General features: G+C 34.7%; 1 protein-coding gene across 1 annotated transcript in view; it reads right to left on the bottom strand.

Annotated features, from left to right (window-relative positions):
• The window catches only part of ROS1 (ROS proto-oncogene 1, receptor tyrosine kinase), a 101,881-nt gene that overhangs the window by 43,531 nt on the left and 44,170 nt on the right, over window positions 1–14,180 (bottom strand). The window contains 10 exon segments of the mRNA XM_023533366.1: window positions 127–271; window positions 1,758–1,960; window positions 3,367–3,543; window positions 5,634–5,920; window positions 6,826–7,031; window positions 8,485–8,687; window positions 9,001–9,064; window positions 11,008–11,270; window positions 13,379–13,523; window positions 13,902–14,062. Coding sequence (XP_023389134.1) covers window positions 127–271; window positions 1,758–1,960; window positions 3,367–3,543; window positions 5,634–5,920; window positions 6,826–7,031; window positions 8,485–8,687; window positions 9,001–9,064; window positions 11,008–11,270; window positions 13,379–13,523; window positions 13,902–14,062 — 1,854 coding nt within the window.

Genomic DNA, 14,180 nt, shown 5'->3' with positions numbered 1-14,180 from the left:
TAATGAGCTTAAAAAAGCTCATGTAATAAAGATTACTTAATAATCAGGTTTAAAAAAATATATAGACGTACACATCACATATCACAAAATTCCACCCTAGCAACCCACATCAAGTCCACAACTCACCTCCACTTTTAGTTTTTCCCAAAATCTCTTTTCCCAGAGGTAATCGTTCCAAAGGATCTGAATAATAATTCTTTATAGCTATCTGTATCACATATGTTGAAAATGGTTGCAACCCTTCAACAAGAGCTATATTCTCCTGAAATTCCTGTAATTTAAAAAAAATCAATATCTGATGTTTTTTTTTTTTGTTTTTTTGTTTTTTTGTTTTTGTCCAAATGGGGAGAAATTATTTAATCAAAGAGAGAACAAAATTAAAAGACTCAAAGTTTATTTTTTAATCTTAGATCATGAGTGATAATGTACACTATCCTAATCTGGCTAGACCTGAGTTGTTTAATATCTACAAGAATAAATGTTAAATGATCTACAGCCTTCAGTCAATTTTGTGACATATTTAATTCACAGAGGAAGCTAGATTCCCAGAGGAGGACACTGTTTCACTAGCATTGTATTGGAAATTCAGCAAGATCGTATCGTAGGATGTGACACATAGTAAATAAAATAAAAGATTAAACTACATTATCTCATTGTTCTTTGAAATAAAGTTTAAGTAAAAAGACTTTCTTTAGACCAGTGGTTCTGAACTTTGGTTGTACTTTGGAATCATCTAGGAAATTTTTTTAGAATACTGATGCCTGGGTTCCACCCTCAAATGATTCTGACTAAATTGGTCTGAGGTGAAGCGTGGGTCCAGAGATTTTAAAAGGTCCACTTTTAAGGTTAAGATCCACTGCCTTTGACTCATATTAATCAATGTGAATAAAATAAGATAGATTATCTCTAATAGAAACGTCCAGTGCCACAAGCCAGATCTTGGTCAGCCAAATGATCCAATCTGTCTCTGAAACAACTCCTTTCAGAAATGTGTTAAAAAAGGTTAAAATAGACAAAATAAAGGAAGTAACAAGAATCAGGTGTACTTTCTGGCAAAATATACAGTTCTTAACTAATAGATAATGGTCAGTTTCACCTTTTGATTTTGGTTAAATAATTAGCACAAAGCAAAATACTGGGTACATGTGATTCCATCACAGGGACAATTAAAATACCAATGCCATGACAGAAGGAATTATGCCAATTCACACATTTATTCCAGAATAATCTAAGGAATGACTATTCAATGCCATGTACTATGCTAGGTGCTAGAAATACAACGATACATAAAAATATAGTTGCTGCATAATGGCACATTTCACAACATACAGAAAATAACAAAAAAATATAACGTACAATTTTTGTATTAGATATATGCTATGGAAGAGAGGTATACGCAATGTTCTTTGTGTCCAATTCATTTCTTAGCCCTCAATCTGCAATCTGCTGGATAGGCCATAAAAAACAAGCCTCTATCACTTTCTGGGCATAATTAGACAATCAGGAAGGACAACAAATCCAGTCCTTTCAGGACACTCAGGAAACCGTTACTGTAGCAATCCACCAACTGGTCAGCGCTAATATAATTCCTTGAAGGTTAACTTACTCCCAGATAAGAAGACTAGAATACAATATGTTTGATGAATCAGCTATAATAGCATGTTTCAGAACATAATGTAGAAAATACTATGACTGAGAATTTTGTATCAAAAATGGGTATCTTGTGAAAAGACAAAGACCACCATCTCCATCCTTACCAGCATTCTGTATTTCAGTTCGGAGCTATTATTTCTGCTGCCAATTTCTTTATAATAAACCAGATATGTTGGAGTAGGGCTTGTGATGCCGTACCAAGTGAGCTTTGTCCTGGTAGGAGGTAATCTGATTGTAAGGCTGGTGTTAGTGGTGTTAACTATAGTAGGCTCTGCAATATCTGAAGCTAGAGACAGAAATGCTTTATCTAAAACAATAAGAAAAAAAAGATTAAACATATGTATAAAAGAGAAACAACAGATTTATTTAACATCAAGGGGACTATAATATTTTATTTTCTATTTAACTTATAAGGTATGATGTATTGAAGTGTTGGAAATGTTATTCAAGACAGGAAGACAAGCTTTTCCCACACATTTTGAAGATGTTAAATGTCTCAGAAAAAGGGAGCAAGGTAATTGGTAACTGGTTAACATTTCCAGCAGATGGAGCTAAAGTGCCCTTAATTATGTACGTAGACAGCCACAAAATAAAGTTGACCTATTTTATTTGACCAAAGTAATTCAAGCATTATGTTAATCATATTTTTAAATAAATTCCACTTATAAAAACTAATGCTATCTTTAGAACTTTTTTTTTTTTTTTTTAGAGATGTGCATGTATGTGTGTATCTGTTCAACTTCAAACAGATTTTGGACTTTTTAAATCTCTTAAATTTCTCAAGGTGAAAAATGAATTATTTTACCAATATATACACTCAGTTTAGTTATAAAATATTCCCTCTTTTAATATTTTATAACTTACATATTGAATACTTTTAAGCAAAGATTATTTGAGTTGGTTTCATTCATTTCTGTCCCTTTCTAGGGGGGAATTATACTTATCTTAGAATGACATAGGCACCTTAATGGCAAAGAGAGCTTTAGAAAAAACTCAGAAAGCACTTCAGGTTTCAATGTCACTCATTTGTTCACGAAATGCTGTTTTTATTTTTTGGCAGACTGTGTATTAGATTTCAAACTTTTTTTTAAAATTATGCTCTTAATAGTAAATATATAATCAGTTGCATTCCTAAAAGTCATGGTATTATACTAAACTGCACAATAAAATCCACAGGGTTGATGAGGGAAATAATGTTAGGAGCACAATGCTAAAAAAAATTTCCTTAAAAAAAAAAAAGATAGAAACAATAAAAATAGTAGCACAAATATACACATATTAAATGGTTGACACACCTTATACTACTATAAATAAGGCATTTTACCTTGAAAAAGACCTGAAATTTTATGCAATGCTTTTTGACACCACTGGGGGATCTAAAATATCATCGGAGGAGAAGAAGAAAAAAAAAAAAAACAGAAAAAAGGGAAATTTCAAAACTGAGAAGGGAAAGAGAACAGGCAGAGAGAATGTGGGACAAGGGTTTCCCAAATCTCAAGTTGTCTGCCTCAGCCTGAGCCATACGTACGCACATGGAGATAAATTGTGATCTAAGGCAAAGAGCAATTGCAGTGAGCACCAAATGCTGACAATAAAGCAACACTGAGAGCATAACAAGGGAGCTGGAGAAACATCCTGGAGAAGGAGACATTACAAGACTTTACCGACCCTAAAACAGGAGAACAAGCTGATTAAGACTGTGACTTTATTTACCTGGAAAAGACTGCAGAACTGAACTGTAAGCCAAAATACACTCACTCCTTAGCGCCTTCGCCTGAGAGAGGATGGCCCCATGGCTTTTCTTTGCTTGATAAATCTGTGTGCTGTCCTTCACTACGGAGATCCAATATAGAAATTCTCCATCCACAGTTAAGCTAACAAGAGATTTTCCTGTTATTGAAAAGCATAAAATAAAGACCATAAAGAACAAAATACATATCTTACATTTTCTACTCAAAACAATGTGAAATCCTTTTTCTGTATCATAACTACTAAATTTTGAATCTTTCTATTATCTCAATATGAAAAAGTAACACTTTTATTTTATGTCATTAGGCTAAAAATTTTACAGATATTTTCTCATTTTAGTTCCATATCAAGTCAATAAGGTAAATACAGTTATTATTAGCCTAATTTTGTAGAAGCAGAAACTGAGGCTTGGAAGAGTTAAATAATCTCAAGGCCACAAGGTTAATAAAGGGCAGAACCAAGATTTATAATTTACCTGTGTGACTCTAACTCAAACAATGCCTATCTGAAAAAAGTAGTAAATAATAGGCACAGGGCTCAGTGCTTTGCTCAATGTTTTTATAAATGATTTGGAATGAATGCATGGTACACATATTCACCAAATTTGCAGATAATACATGATTCCTACTGTCACCAGTAGTTTCAGTTACAGACTTAAAATTCAAAAATATCATAAAAGAATCAGGAAATGGATTGAAATTTAATAGAAATAAATGTAACATCCTAAATTCAAGTTTAAAATCAACTCTATAAATAAGGAATGAAAGAAACCTGGCTTAATAATAGTTAACACGAAAAAGACATTTCAAATGGCAAGCAACCCAAAGACCTAATGCCACTTTTAGCTTCAGTAAAAGAAGATTTAGGAAGTCAGAGGCCCCATGCACTGATCGGAACACATTGAGAGTACAGTGAGTCATTATGGGGTGACATTTAAGAGGATATTAAGTAGCTGAAGTGAAACCACAGGAGGGTGACTAGGGAGAAGAAAGATCTAGAAGCTACATCACCTGAGGAGTAGTTGAAATACTTGAACTTTTCCTCTAAAGGAAATGCTTAGAATGGGCTATTATGACTATCTCTATGGAGTTGAATGGCTATCATATAGAAAGTAATTGATTTATTCATTGTAAATTTAGAGGTTGGGCTCTGACTAATGAATGGGAGGAATGGCTAAATATAAGATAAAAAATAAGATAATGGCCCATTAGATAATTCTTGTGTGCCAGATGTTAAAAAAAAATTATTCTGACACTTGTTAAAATGGTAAGGAAGACTTTAGTCAAGATTATTGCAGTATTGCAATAGGGAGAGAGATGTGCTCAACTCAGACTACAACAAATACATCTGGAGATTTATAACCAACAACAGGATCAAGGGGTCAGTGAATAGAAAATTACTAAGAGGAGACATCAAGAGTAAGGGGGTTCTTGCCAAACTGGCCTAATAGGATTTTTGCTAAAGGCAAGCCAAGAACCTCAAGAGCGGGGAATGAAGAACTTAATCTGCTATCAAGGGTGGGGAGTGGGTCTTCTCTAAACTGACTTAGCAGGATTCTCGCTAAAACTGGACTCAACAAGAATGGACATAGAAGGTCAAGGTCCTATTAGGCCAAGGCCTAGTTGAGAAGAGGGCTCAGAGGAGCCTATCTAAAGTTGATCAAAGAAAGAGTCTTTGTCACAGAGTCGACAAAAACAAGTTATTTGCCTAATAAGAGAAGTTCAAAACATTATCATTACTTTTAAGCCATTTGAGAGTATATCAGAATTGTTTGTAAAATGCTCTGGATGACACAGCAGTTTTAATATGCACACGGAGACACACACGCACACAGACACGAATATACTTATGTTTGAAATTTCATAACTTCACTATATAGACTAGCAATTCATAATAGCACTTTTGATGATGGAAATATTTATGTCCGTGTCACCCAACACAGTAGCCATTGGCCACTGGTGGTATTTGAACACTCGAAATGTGGCTAGTGTGCTTGCGGAATTAAATTTATAATTTTATTTAATTTTAATTAATTTAAACATAAATTACTATATGTGACTAGAACTTACCATACTGGACAGTGAGAAATAGACTCTTAAGAATGTATAGGGGTATTTAGGGTATATTTTTTCCCATTGCAATTACTCCTAATTAGGAGACTTCCAAATCACTTTAAACTTTCAAATATTTCCTTTACAATGAAAATCTATGTATACACGTGGGTGTCTTACCAAATAGCACAGGCACCACGATAACTTGCCAACAGTGGCATCCTTCCAGATCTGTGGCCCAGATCTCTTGCCCTTTGACAAAATATATCCGTGGTTTCCTTACGTCAGAGGTATCAATAGTCATTACTCCACTTAACTCAAATTCAGTCACGTTGCAAGAACATTGGTTTCTGCCATTTGAATGGTTTATGGCTGTGTGTTTCAGAATGTGGTGCAAGGTCTGGTTGATAATACTGTAGTAGAACATCTGAGAGCCCAAATCGGAAACTTCTGTCCAATACAGGCGACTATTGGGGGTAAAGACACTCCAATTTAATGAGAAATACATATTGCGAATATTAGTTTCTAGTGAAGATCATTCTTAATGATTGGGGGGGAAAATGCAGCCTTTGAAGAGAACATATCTGAGTGTTTAATAACCTACTTCTGAGATGGAGGAGCTTATAAGAAATCTAGTTGGTGACATTTTCCAATGATTTCTCAATACATATGCTTATAGCTAAAGCCTTAGACTATAGACCTTAGACACTGTACTTAGTGGTTCATTAATGACTGTAAATATAAAATATATTTGCAACTTCTCATCATCACCCATCTCCATTCCCTTGCTCTCAACTTTGTTATTCTAGTTAACAATCTATTTTCAAAATAGACTATATCCATGCTTATGGCACAAACAAAATATATCTGTCCAGCCTGAGAAACTGCCACATGGTTGCTGAATAAAGTCCTTAAAACTCATCTTAAACAAACAGACAAACAAACAAACAAAAACACCTCATCTTAGGAAGACATTAATTAAGGATGGATGAGCCCAGAATAGCTTTTGCTGTGCAAGACATGCTGCCCATGTATTTTTGGCTCACCTTCTGCCATTGTCTCAGTCCTCTTCTTGTCCTTACCAGCTGAGGATATTATTAAACTCACTGGTATAAAAATCTGCTTTGGTTTCCTGCTCATAATTAACCTAACTTTAGGTTAGTCAAATTGTCAGTATGGATTCAGTTTATATATTTGTGGTTGTGGGCTCATAATTTACAGGTAGAATTACTTAGTATAAGTTAATATAGTGAGTCAAGAACGACTAAGTATCTGATTTTCCCATCATTGACTCTAATATTATACCCAACGTATTACATTAAATATGTCTCTATTTCATCACAATAGAAACAGATACTCATGTTTCACATACCTTAAAAGAGGATATATGAAAAAAGAGATTATTGTTGAATTTCTGTTGCAAATTTTCAGCTTCCTGGGATATTTCACCTTGCGTTCAAGATCAACATCAAATATTTGCATTCCGTTTTGTGATTCTTTCCGCACAAAGTAGAGATGCCTTGAAATCCAGTCAATTGTAATAGTCGTAATATCAAAAATTAGTGCACCTCGGAAAATCTTAACAATTGGTAGAAAACACAGCAAAGGAGACAGTGGTCATTCTTTTTTTTTTTTTTTTTCAAATTCAAGGCTTTTCTGTAATCACTTATATTACATATTTATTGCTCTTCTCTTTTGTAATCCAAAATCTCAATACCCTGGATTGTGTGCCATTATAACATTGGTCCTCTTCTCACATTGTCTATTTTCTCTGGTTAATTTCAACTACTATGGCTTCTATTTCAATCCACAGACCAGTGCTACAAATCCACAGCTTCAGGTGAGATCATTCATTGAATTATTGATTCAAAAAATCAAACTGCCTACTGAACATATATGATCCTAGAAAACAGAATTTATCACTCCACGTCCCAAACCTCCTTTTCTCCTTCAATTATATATTTATGGATTCCCAACACTCATCCAAAGAGCAATCATATCAAATGTGGTTTAGCCTTGACTTCTTCCTCCCATTACTACCCATAGTGAATTAGTTCTATTTTAAATATCCCCCCGATTTGTCCTCTCCTTTCTCACCTCACAACCTCTCATTTCTCACGTAACATTTTCTGTCTGGATTTCCGTGATAGCCTCCTAATTGTCTCAGGATTAACCTTCTCCAAGTCATTATTCACACAGCTATCAGAGAGGTCTTTCTAAAACAACTTAATCATGTTAATGACCCACTAAATTTCTTTAAATGGCTTGAAGACTGACACCTCTGTATCACAGTAAAAGAGGCCCAATACATTTAGGCTTCTGCCTACCTCTCCAGCTTTACCACCTGCCTTTCACTCTGCCCTCACCCCGCCTCCATTCTAAACTCCTTTTTTATTTATAACTCCCTGAACATACTGTGGATCTCATTTCCCTAACTTTGCACTTGCTACTCTCTCAGCTTTCCCCACTTTCGCCTGGCTTATCTTCATTACATTCAAGATGTCTTTCCATTCTACCACCACCATTCCAATGAGCATCCATTCTCTGTGATTCCACTGCATCCTGCCCTCAGCATAGCATTTATATTGTGTTTTATCTACCTTCTCCCCACCTAACTTTCAGTAAATGCCTACCACACACCAAGCATTGTGCTAAGTGACGTGTATTATCTCATTTAATCTCATTGAATCTTCACAGGAACCCTATGATGAGGTACTACATAACCATAGCAGTTAACTTGCTGATGGTCTAATACTAGCCTGGGTTTGTTCAAGGACTGTGATTTTTCTTTTTAACCTCTATCCCAGGAACTAACACAGTGCTGTAAACTCAACAACTGTTCGCTAAATTAATCATGAATGACATTTGCCTAAAACTTAATCTGAATTCATTTGTGACTAAATAATACAGTGTCTGTCTTTTTCGACCATTCTAGTCTTACTGAGTCGACCACAGGCCAGTCATTTTAATTACAGGGCAGTGTGATATGCAAACGCTCTACTTTCTTCAAAATAATTACATAGTAACATACCTCAGAGCTGGACTGATTGTCCATGTTCAGAAGGAAGAGTGAGTCTCCTTGAGCATAATACCCCATCGCATTATCAGCTGTGTAGCCCACAGCACTGATGTTTCTTTCTGCCGAAAACATCCATACAACTTGATTTTGATCCATGTCTAACAAAACTATGTTGTTACCAAAGAGAGTCATGAGGTATGGAAATGGACTGATTTCTGAAAACAAAAAATAAGTAGATAATATGTATTAGAAAAATAACTTTAGTTTACCAAAGTCTATTGATTCAATATTAGGTTGTTTTGAAATCCATGGCTCTCCTTTGGGTTCATCTAGTACACCAGTCTAATCAAAACAGTCTAGGTTTTCTAAGTCTAGGTTTATTTAAGCATGTTTGATGATGATAAAAATTAATTATTTTATTTGACTCTAACTTCAACTCAGAGACAGCGCTCATATCCCTGAGAATATCAAAGGTTAAAACGTTTTAAAATACTAATTGCTGTTTACACAGATTTTAGATGATAGTACCTGAAGTTTTGGACTTTACTATGTCAGAAAATGGTCCAGGTCCTTTGGATGTGAAGACTCGAACCTAAAGAAAGAAAAAGACACAAAAAAATCAGCATTCAACAGTGTCCTCAGTGATAATAGTTAAGTTATGAGACTGATAAATTATTGAATGTTTCATTTCACACTCTTGATACACATTATTAATAGTTTCAAGTAGTTATTTACATCTGCGTATATAGCGATAAATCACTAAGAGGAAAAACACTGCCCCATATTTATGTTGGTGGGTTTTCTTGTCTAAAAAAGTACAAAGAAATGGCACAAATCTCTACTGCAAAAATATTTAATTTCTAAAAAAAGTCTTTAACTAGCTACAAAATTAAGTTACATAGAACATTGAACAGAAATAAAATTATACAGGTTATGGTACACTTCCGCTTATCTTGAAGTCAACAACTAGATATTTTAAATAAATTTATATACTTTTAAAAAGGAGAATTATAAAAAGAAAATAATTAAACCTTATATTTGAAAGTGAATTGTGCATTTCAAACTACTTTTACATCCATTATCTATTTTGATCCCCACAACTACTAAGAGTGGAAACTAGAGGAGGATCATAATTAAGGTAAGTTACTCATACATCATGACACATGTAAAAACTGGCAGAAGAACCAAGCTTTCTGAGGTCTGTATACTTTCCTTCCCACTGTGCTACATTGCATCCTAACAGCAAAGTTTTTTAAAATAATTTTTATTAGGTGTCTTTCATTGTGTAATAAATCATTCCCATTTCCAAATCTTGCATAAGTACAATAGTCTATAAAGAAAATGGACATCCATAAGATGCACGCAAAAGATAGATCCTCAAGTGCCCTGTCAATCAACAAAACATTGGGTCATTTTTATTACACTGCTAGTATTGAATACATTTTACTATATCGATGTATTACTATCTGCATATGATGTATACATGTGTTACACACATATACACACATACACATGTACAATGAGACATATATGACAAGCAGTCTTTACTTCTGCATAGGATAATCTTAAGTGAAATTCATGCATATCTACACATATCACTTTGCACCATTCTGTAGTGACTGATACATGAAACTGTATATACATATAACTAGGATATTTCTTTAACTGGAACATACATAATTCCTAGCAAATGGGAGTATGCATTATCTTTAACTTTTACATACAAGTTTTTGATTATATGTAGACCTAATGTATTATCAAATGATTATTAAATTTGAATTTTACAAAAAGATCCTTAGGCTATCCAAATCTCTGGAACACTCGTCAAACATTATATTCCCCCAAAAGAAATAGAAAATATCTCTAAATCTATACAACAGTGTCACCAACCTAATATTTACTGAGAATATGAAAATCATTAAGCCACCTATCATTAAATGGAAAACTATTTCATGGGAAATCAAACATGTCAGTATGGGGTGGAAGTAGCTTCTTATTCTTGACTCCTGAGTTTTTCCTTTATCAGCAGCCAGGTGATAACTGTGAGATGTCGACCACCCAGACCCTCAGTGTTTATTTCCATTGGTAGCCCCACATCAGGGCATCCAGATGGTGACAAGCAATGATGTGATATGGTAAAGGACTCTAGCAGCTGGACTGTAGTACTCCACTTCCTAGCCATATAGCTTTGGTAATTGACTGATACACCCAGGGACATGTCATTTTCTTCCCCCCAAAAAAGGACCAATAGAAAGTGAGATAATAATTACAAAAGCGCCTATGGTGGTACATGGCCTATGGTGATGGCATCAAAAAAATAATGGTCTTTCTGAATGCAAAAGCAAGAGAGTTGTCAAGATGTCCTTTACATCAGCTGCTCCCTCTCTTCCTCTCTACCTTTGCTGTTTACTTGACCCCTGTGATTACAATGTACCTCAAATTATTGACAGAGTGGCAGAATTCTTAACCTACTCCTTTAACTAAACTTCTGTTTGCACTATCAAAACCTCTGTATTCCAGTTTTCACTCTCATACCTGAAAGGCAACGATGTACCCAGGACTCACACTCTCAAGTTGAAAAGACATCAATGAGGGAGTGACATTGACAGCAATCCAATCTTCGAATGTTTTGTTTGTGTCATTTTGTTTAGATATTTGATAGAAAATTTCAAATCTGGTTAATACACCATTTTCATGCTTAGGCTTATTCCACCTAAATTCCACCACAACTTTATTCTTGTTGCGATATTTCCCACTTGGTAATATAAATACTCTTGGGTTCTCTGGTGCTGATGGAACTGAAAAGCGAAGATACAGACAGGGCAGACGAGAATATAAGATTGACTTTACCACTCATGATGAGGATGTGGAACAACTTAGTAATAAATATTTCTCATTCCAGACAGTTAAGTTCTATCTATCTCGTTCTTAAAGATCTTTAGGAAAGACTATTCCATAGATTTCTTTAGGAACATATCCTAATATTTCAGTTCATCTTTCTTATCTCCAACCCAAACCCTTTTTACTACCACTTAGCCACACAGTTCTTGTCTGTCCCCTGCATAGATGGAAAGTGGCTGGTTCTCCTTATAAAATACAATATTTACTCTCATCCTGACAGAGTGATTTAGCTGGAGGTAGAAATGACAGACACCAGGAAGAAAGGCAGTAACTTTTTCAGCTTTCAGCCAGTTCAGTCTGTAAAATACAACATGTCAGGTATCCTAGGCCCTCTCACCTTGAATCCTTCCAGGAGACAGGAAATGCCCCAAGATTATGGTTTGTGGGTTGTTATTTATTCTAGAGATAAACCAAGCAATTTAGTGTGGCTGTCCTTTAATTTCTCTCTCTCTCTCTTAATCAAGAGAAATTTCTCTGCTTGATTTTCAAGTCACTCCATCTAAGATATCCTTTTTCTTTCTTAGGACTCCTCCTCAATCTCCAGGCCTTCTTACATAGTAGTGATACCTTTTCTTGCTAGAGTTTCCACTCCCCAAAGACTTTCCCTGGTCATACCAGTCTGTGTATATTGCCCTCTCCTAAGAATATTGAGGCAGCTTGATATAGGTGAAGGTTTTATAGTCTTGCCTACTTATTCTATGCCATTGTCACTCAGTTCTCATTGCTTTACTTCTATTATCATTAGCAGAATATATTTATCTCTCTACTGTTTTATGAGCTCCATCACAGAAAGCACCTTTTTTTATTCTTTGTTAAGTTCTCTCAAATTTAATTTAGAACTGGCACACAGTAAGTGCTTAACAAATATTTGTCAATTTGATTAATTTTCTGACTATTTTAATAATATTATTCATTTTTCCTTATTGATTCCAACATTCAGTAGCATACTAATAACCCTACCCTTCAGTGCATTCCCTGATGGCAGTCAAGTTCATTTCCACAGAAGACTCCAACCATGGACGACACTCCAAGACAATCTCAAAGATATCATACCTGAATCCAAATACTAACTACTCCAGAAATGCCCAAGCTCCACTATGTTCCTGTTATGAGACTCATGGAAAAATATTGTTGAAAGAATCTTAACAGTAAAAGAATGCAATGGTGAATATATGTCCATGTTTATTAAACTCTACTACCTGCCAAGTCCTGTGCTAGGAAGTTTATATAAATTAAATCAATATGATACTATCATGTGCCAACATTTGCAAAAATGACTGGAGATTTGATGAAACTATAGTGAAAAGTCCAGATTAAGTCCCAGCCCTGCCTTTACTAGCTATTTTACATTGGGCAACTACAAGGCTTTCTCTCATTTTCATAACAGCGATAACAACACCTGTCTACTGACCTCAGAGCTGTGTGAAGATCAAATGAAATGATGAAATGATGTTTTTGACACATGGTAGGTATGTAATAAATATTTAATAAAGGAGTGATATATATAAATATGCTTTGCACACTTTAAAGTGATAGACGCATATAAAGATATGGCTATTATCCTTTTTAAAATATATTTCAAAGAAAAACAGAAAATTTAGACATCAGTTATTCACCTAAGGAAGATTTTGAGTTACCATCTATGAGAACATCTTCCAATAAGACTATCTTCCATGAAACTATCTCTGCTCTTAAATGCCCATTTTCCTCATAAAGCATTTCACAAATTATCTGAAACATGTTTCTGCATTTGTATATCATTATAATCAAGTGAAATAGTCTTTAAGAAATCTCTGAAATGTTCTTTTGGAATAAATTATGTAGATTTATTTTAATTGTGCTATTCTTATCTCCAAAAAGTCACTGAATAAGTATTGAATCTAAACACATCTACAAAACTGAATTATTTTTTAAAATTATTAACTATCCTTTCTAGATCATAGAAAGTGAGATTCTACCTCTCTCTCTCTTTTTTTTTTTTTTTAAAGAGATTTCACCCTTGTACCTGTTTCAGGTGCTCGAAGTGATAGAGATGTTTTGGGACCCTTTCCCCAGTAGGTATAAGGAGTGACAGAAAGATTAAATAATGCATAGGGCTCCAGACCTTCCACAGTAAATACAGGTAAAGGCTGTTGTTCACTAGCCAGGAACTAAAATGTAAGCACAAAACATTATTTTCTTAGGGAGAGAATCATAAAATCTTTTATTCCTATAACTAAAATCTCCAAACTTTAGTTCATATGTAAAGTCAAACCTTGCAAGTTTGGAAGTACTGATGTTGGTAAGTTCCATGTTGTTCCATATAAACCAGTTAAAGTGTCTAATATATCAGTTAACACTGACCACAAAGTGGATAGAGATTGGCTGTAGACAAAGGTTTTCAGGAACAATCTTGATGACCAGATGCTAGGGGAACAGCCACAGAGATGGGCTTGGTTAAGTGAAGAAAGTACAAGTCAGTGTGCGCAGGGTGGATGCAGATGTACAGTCTGTTTGAAAAATGGAAGTTAGTAGAACCAATGCCATACCTTAGGATGAGCACTAAATTCCACACTATAGAAAATTACACCCCAATCCACTGCTGGGGGAGCATTCCACAGGATTTGAAAACTTGAAGCATTTCCTTCAATCTTAAATGAAGACTCTTGAATGGAATCTGGGATAACCTTAGGGGTAAAGGAAAAGTTCCCTAGGAAATGAAAGAAAGGATAGAGGGAGAAAGAATTTAGGATTATCAATCATCATAAAAAACATGGAAAATTAATGACAATTACTAATAGTACTGAAACAAAATTTCCCTTTTTTTT

The sequence above is a fragment of the Pteropus vampyrus genome, unplaced genomic scaffold (assembly GCF_000151845.1).
Source record: "Pteropus vampyrus isolate Shadow unplaced genomic scaffold, Pvam_2.0 Scaffold101, whole genome shotgun sequence".
NCBI lineage: Eukaryota > Metazoa > Chordata > Mammalia > Chiroptera > Pteropodidae > Pteropus > Pteropus vampyrus.
This window is presented reverse-complemented; position numbering and strand designations above follow the sequence as displayed.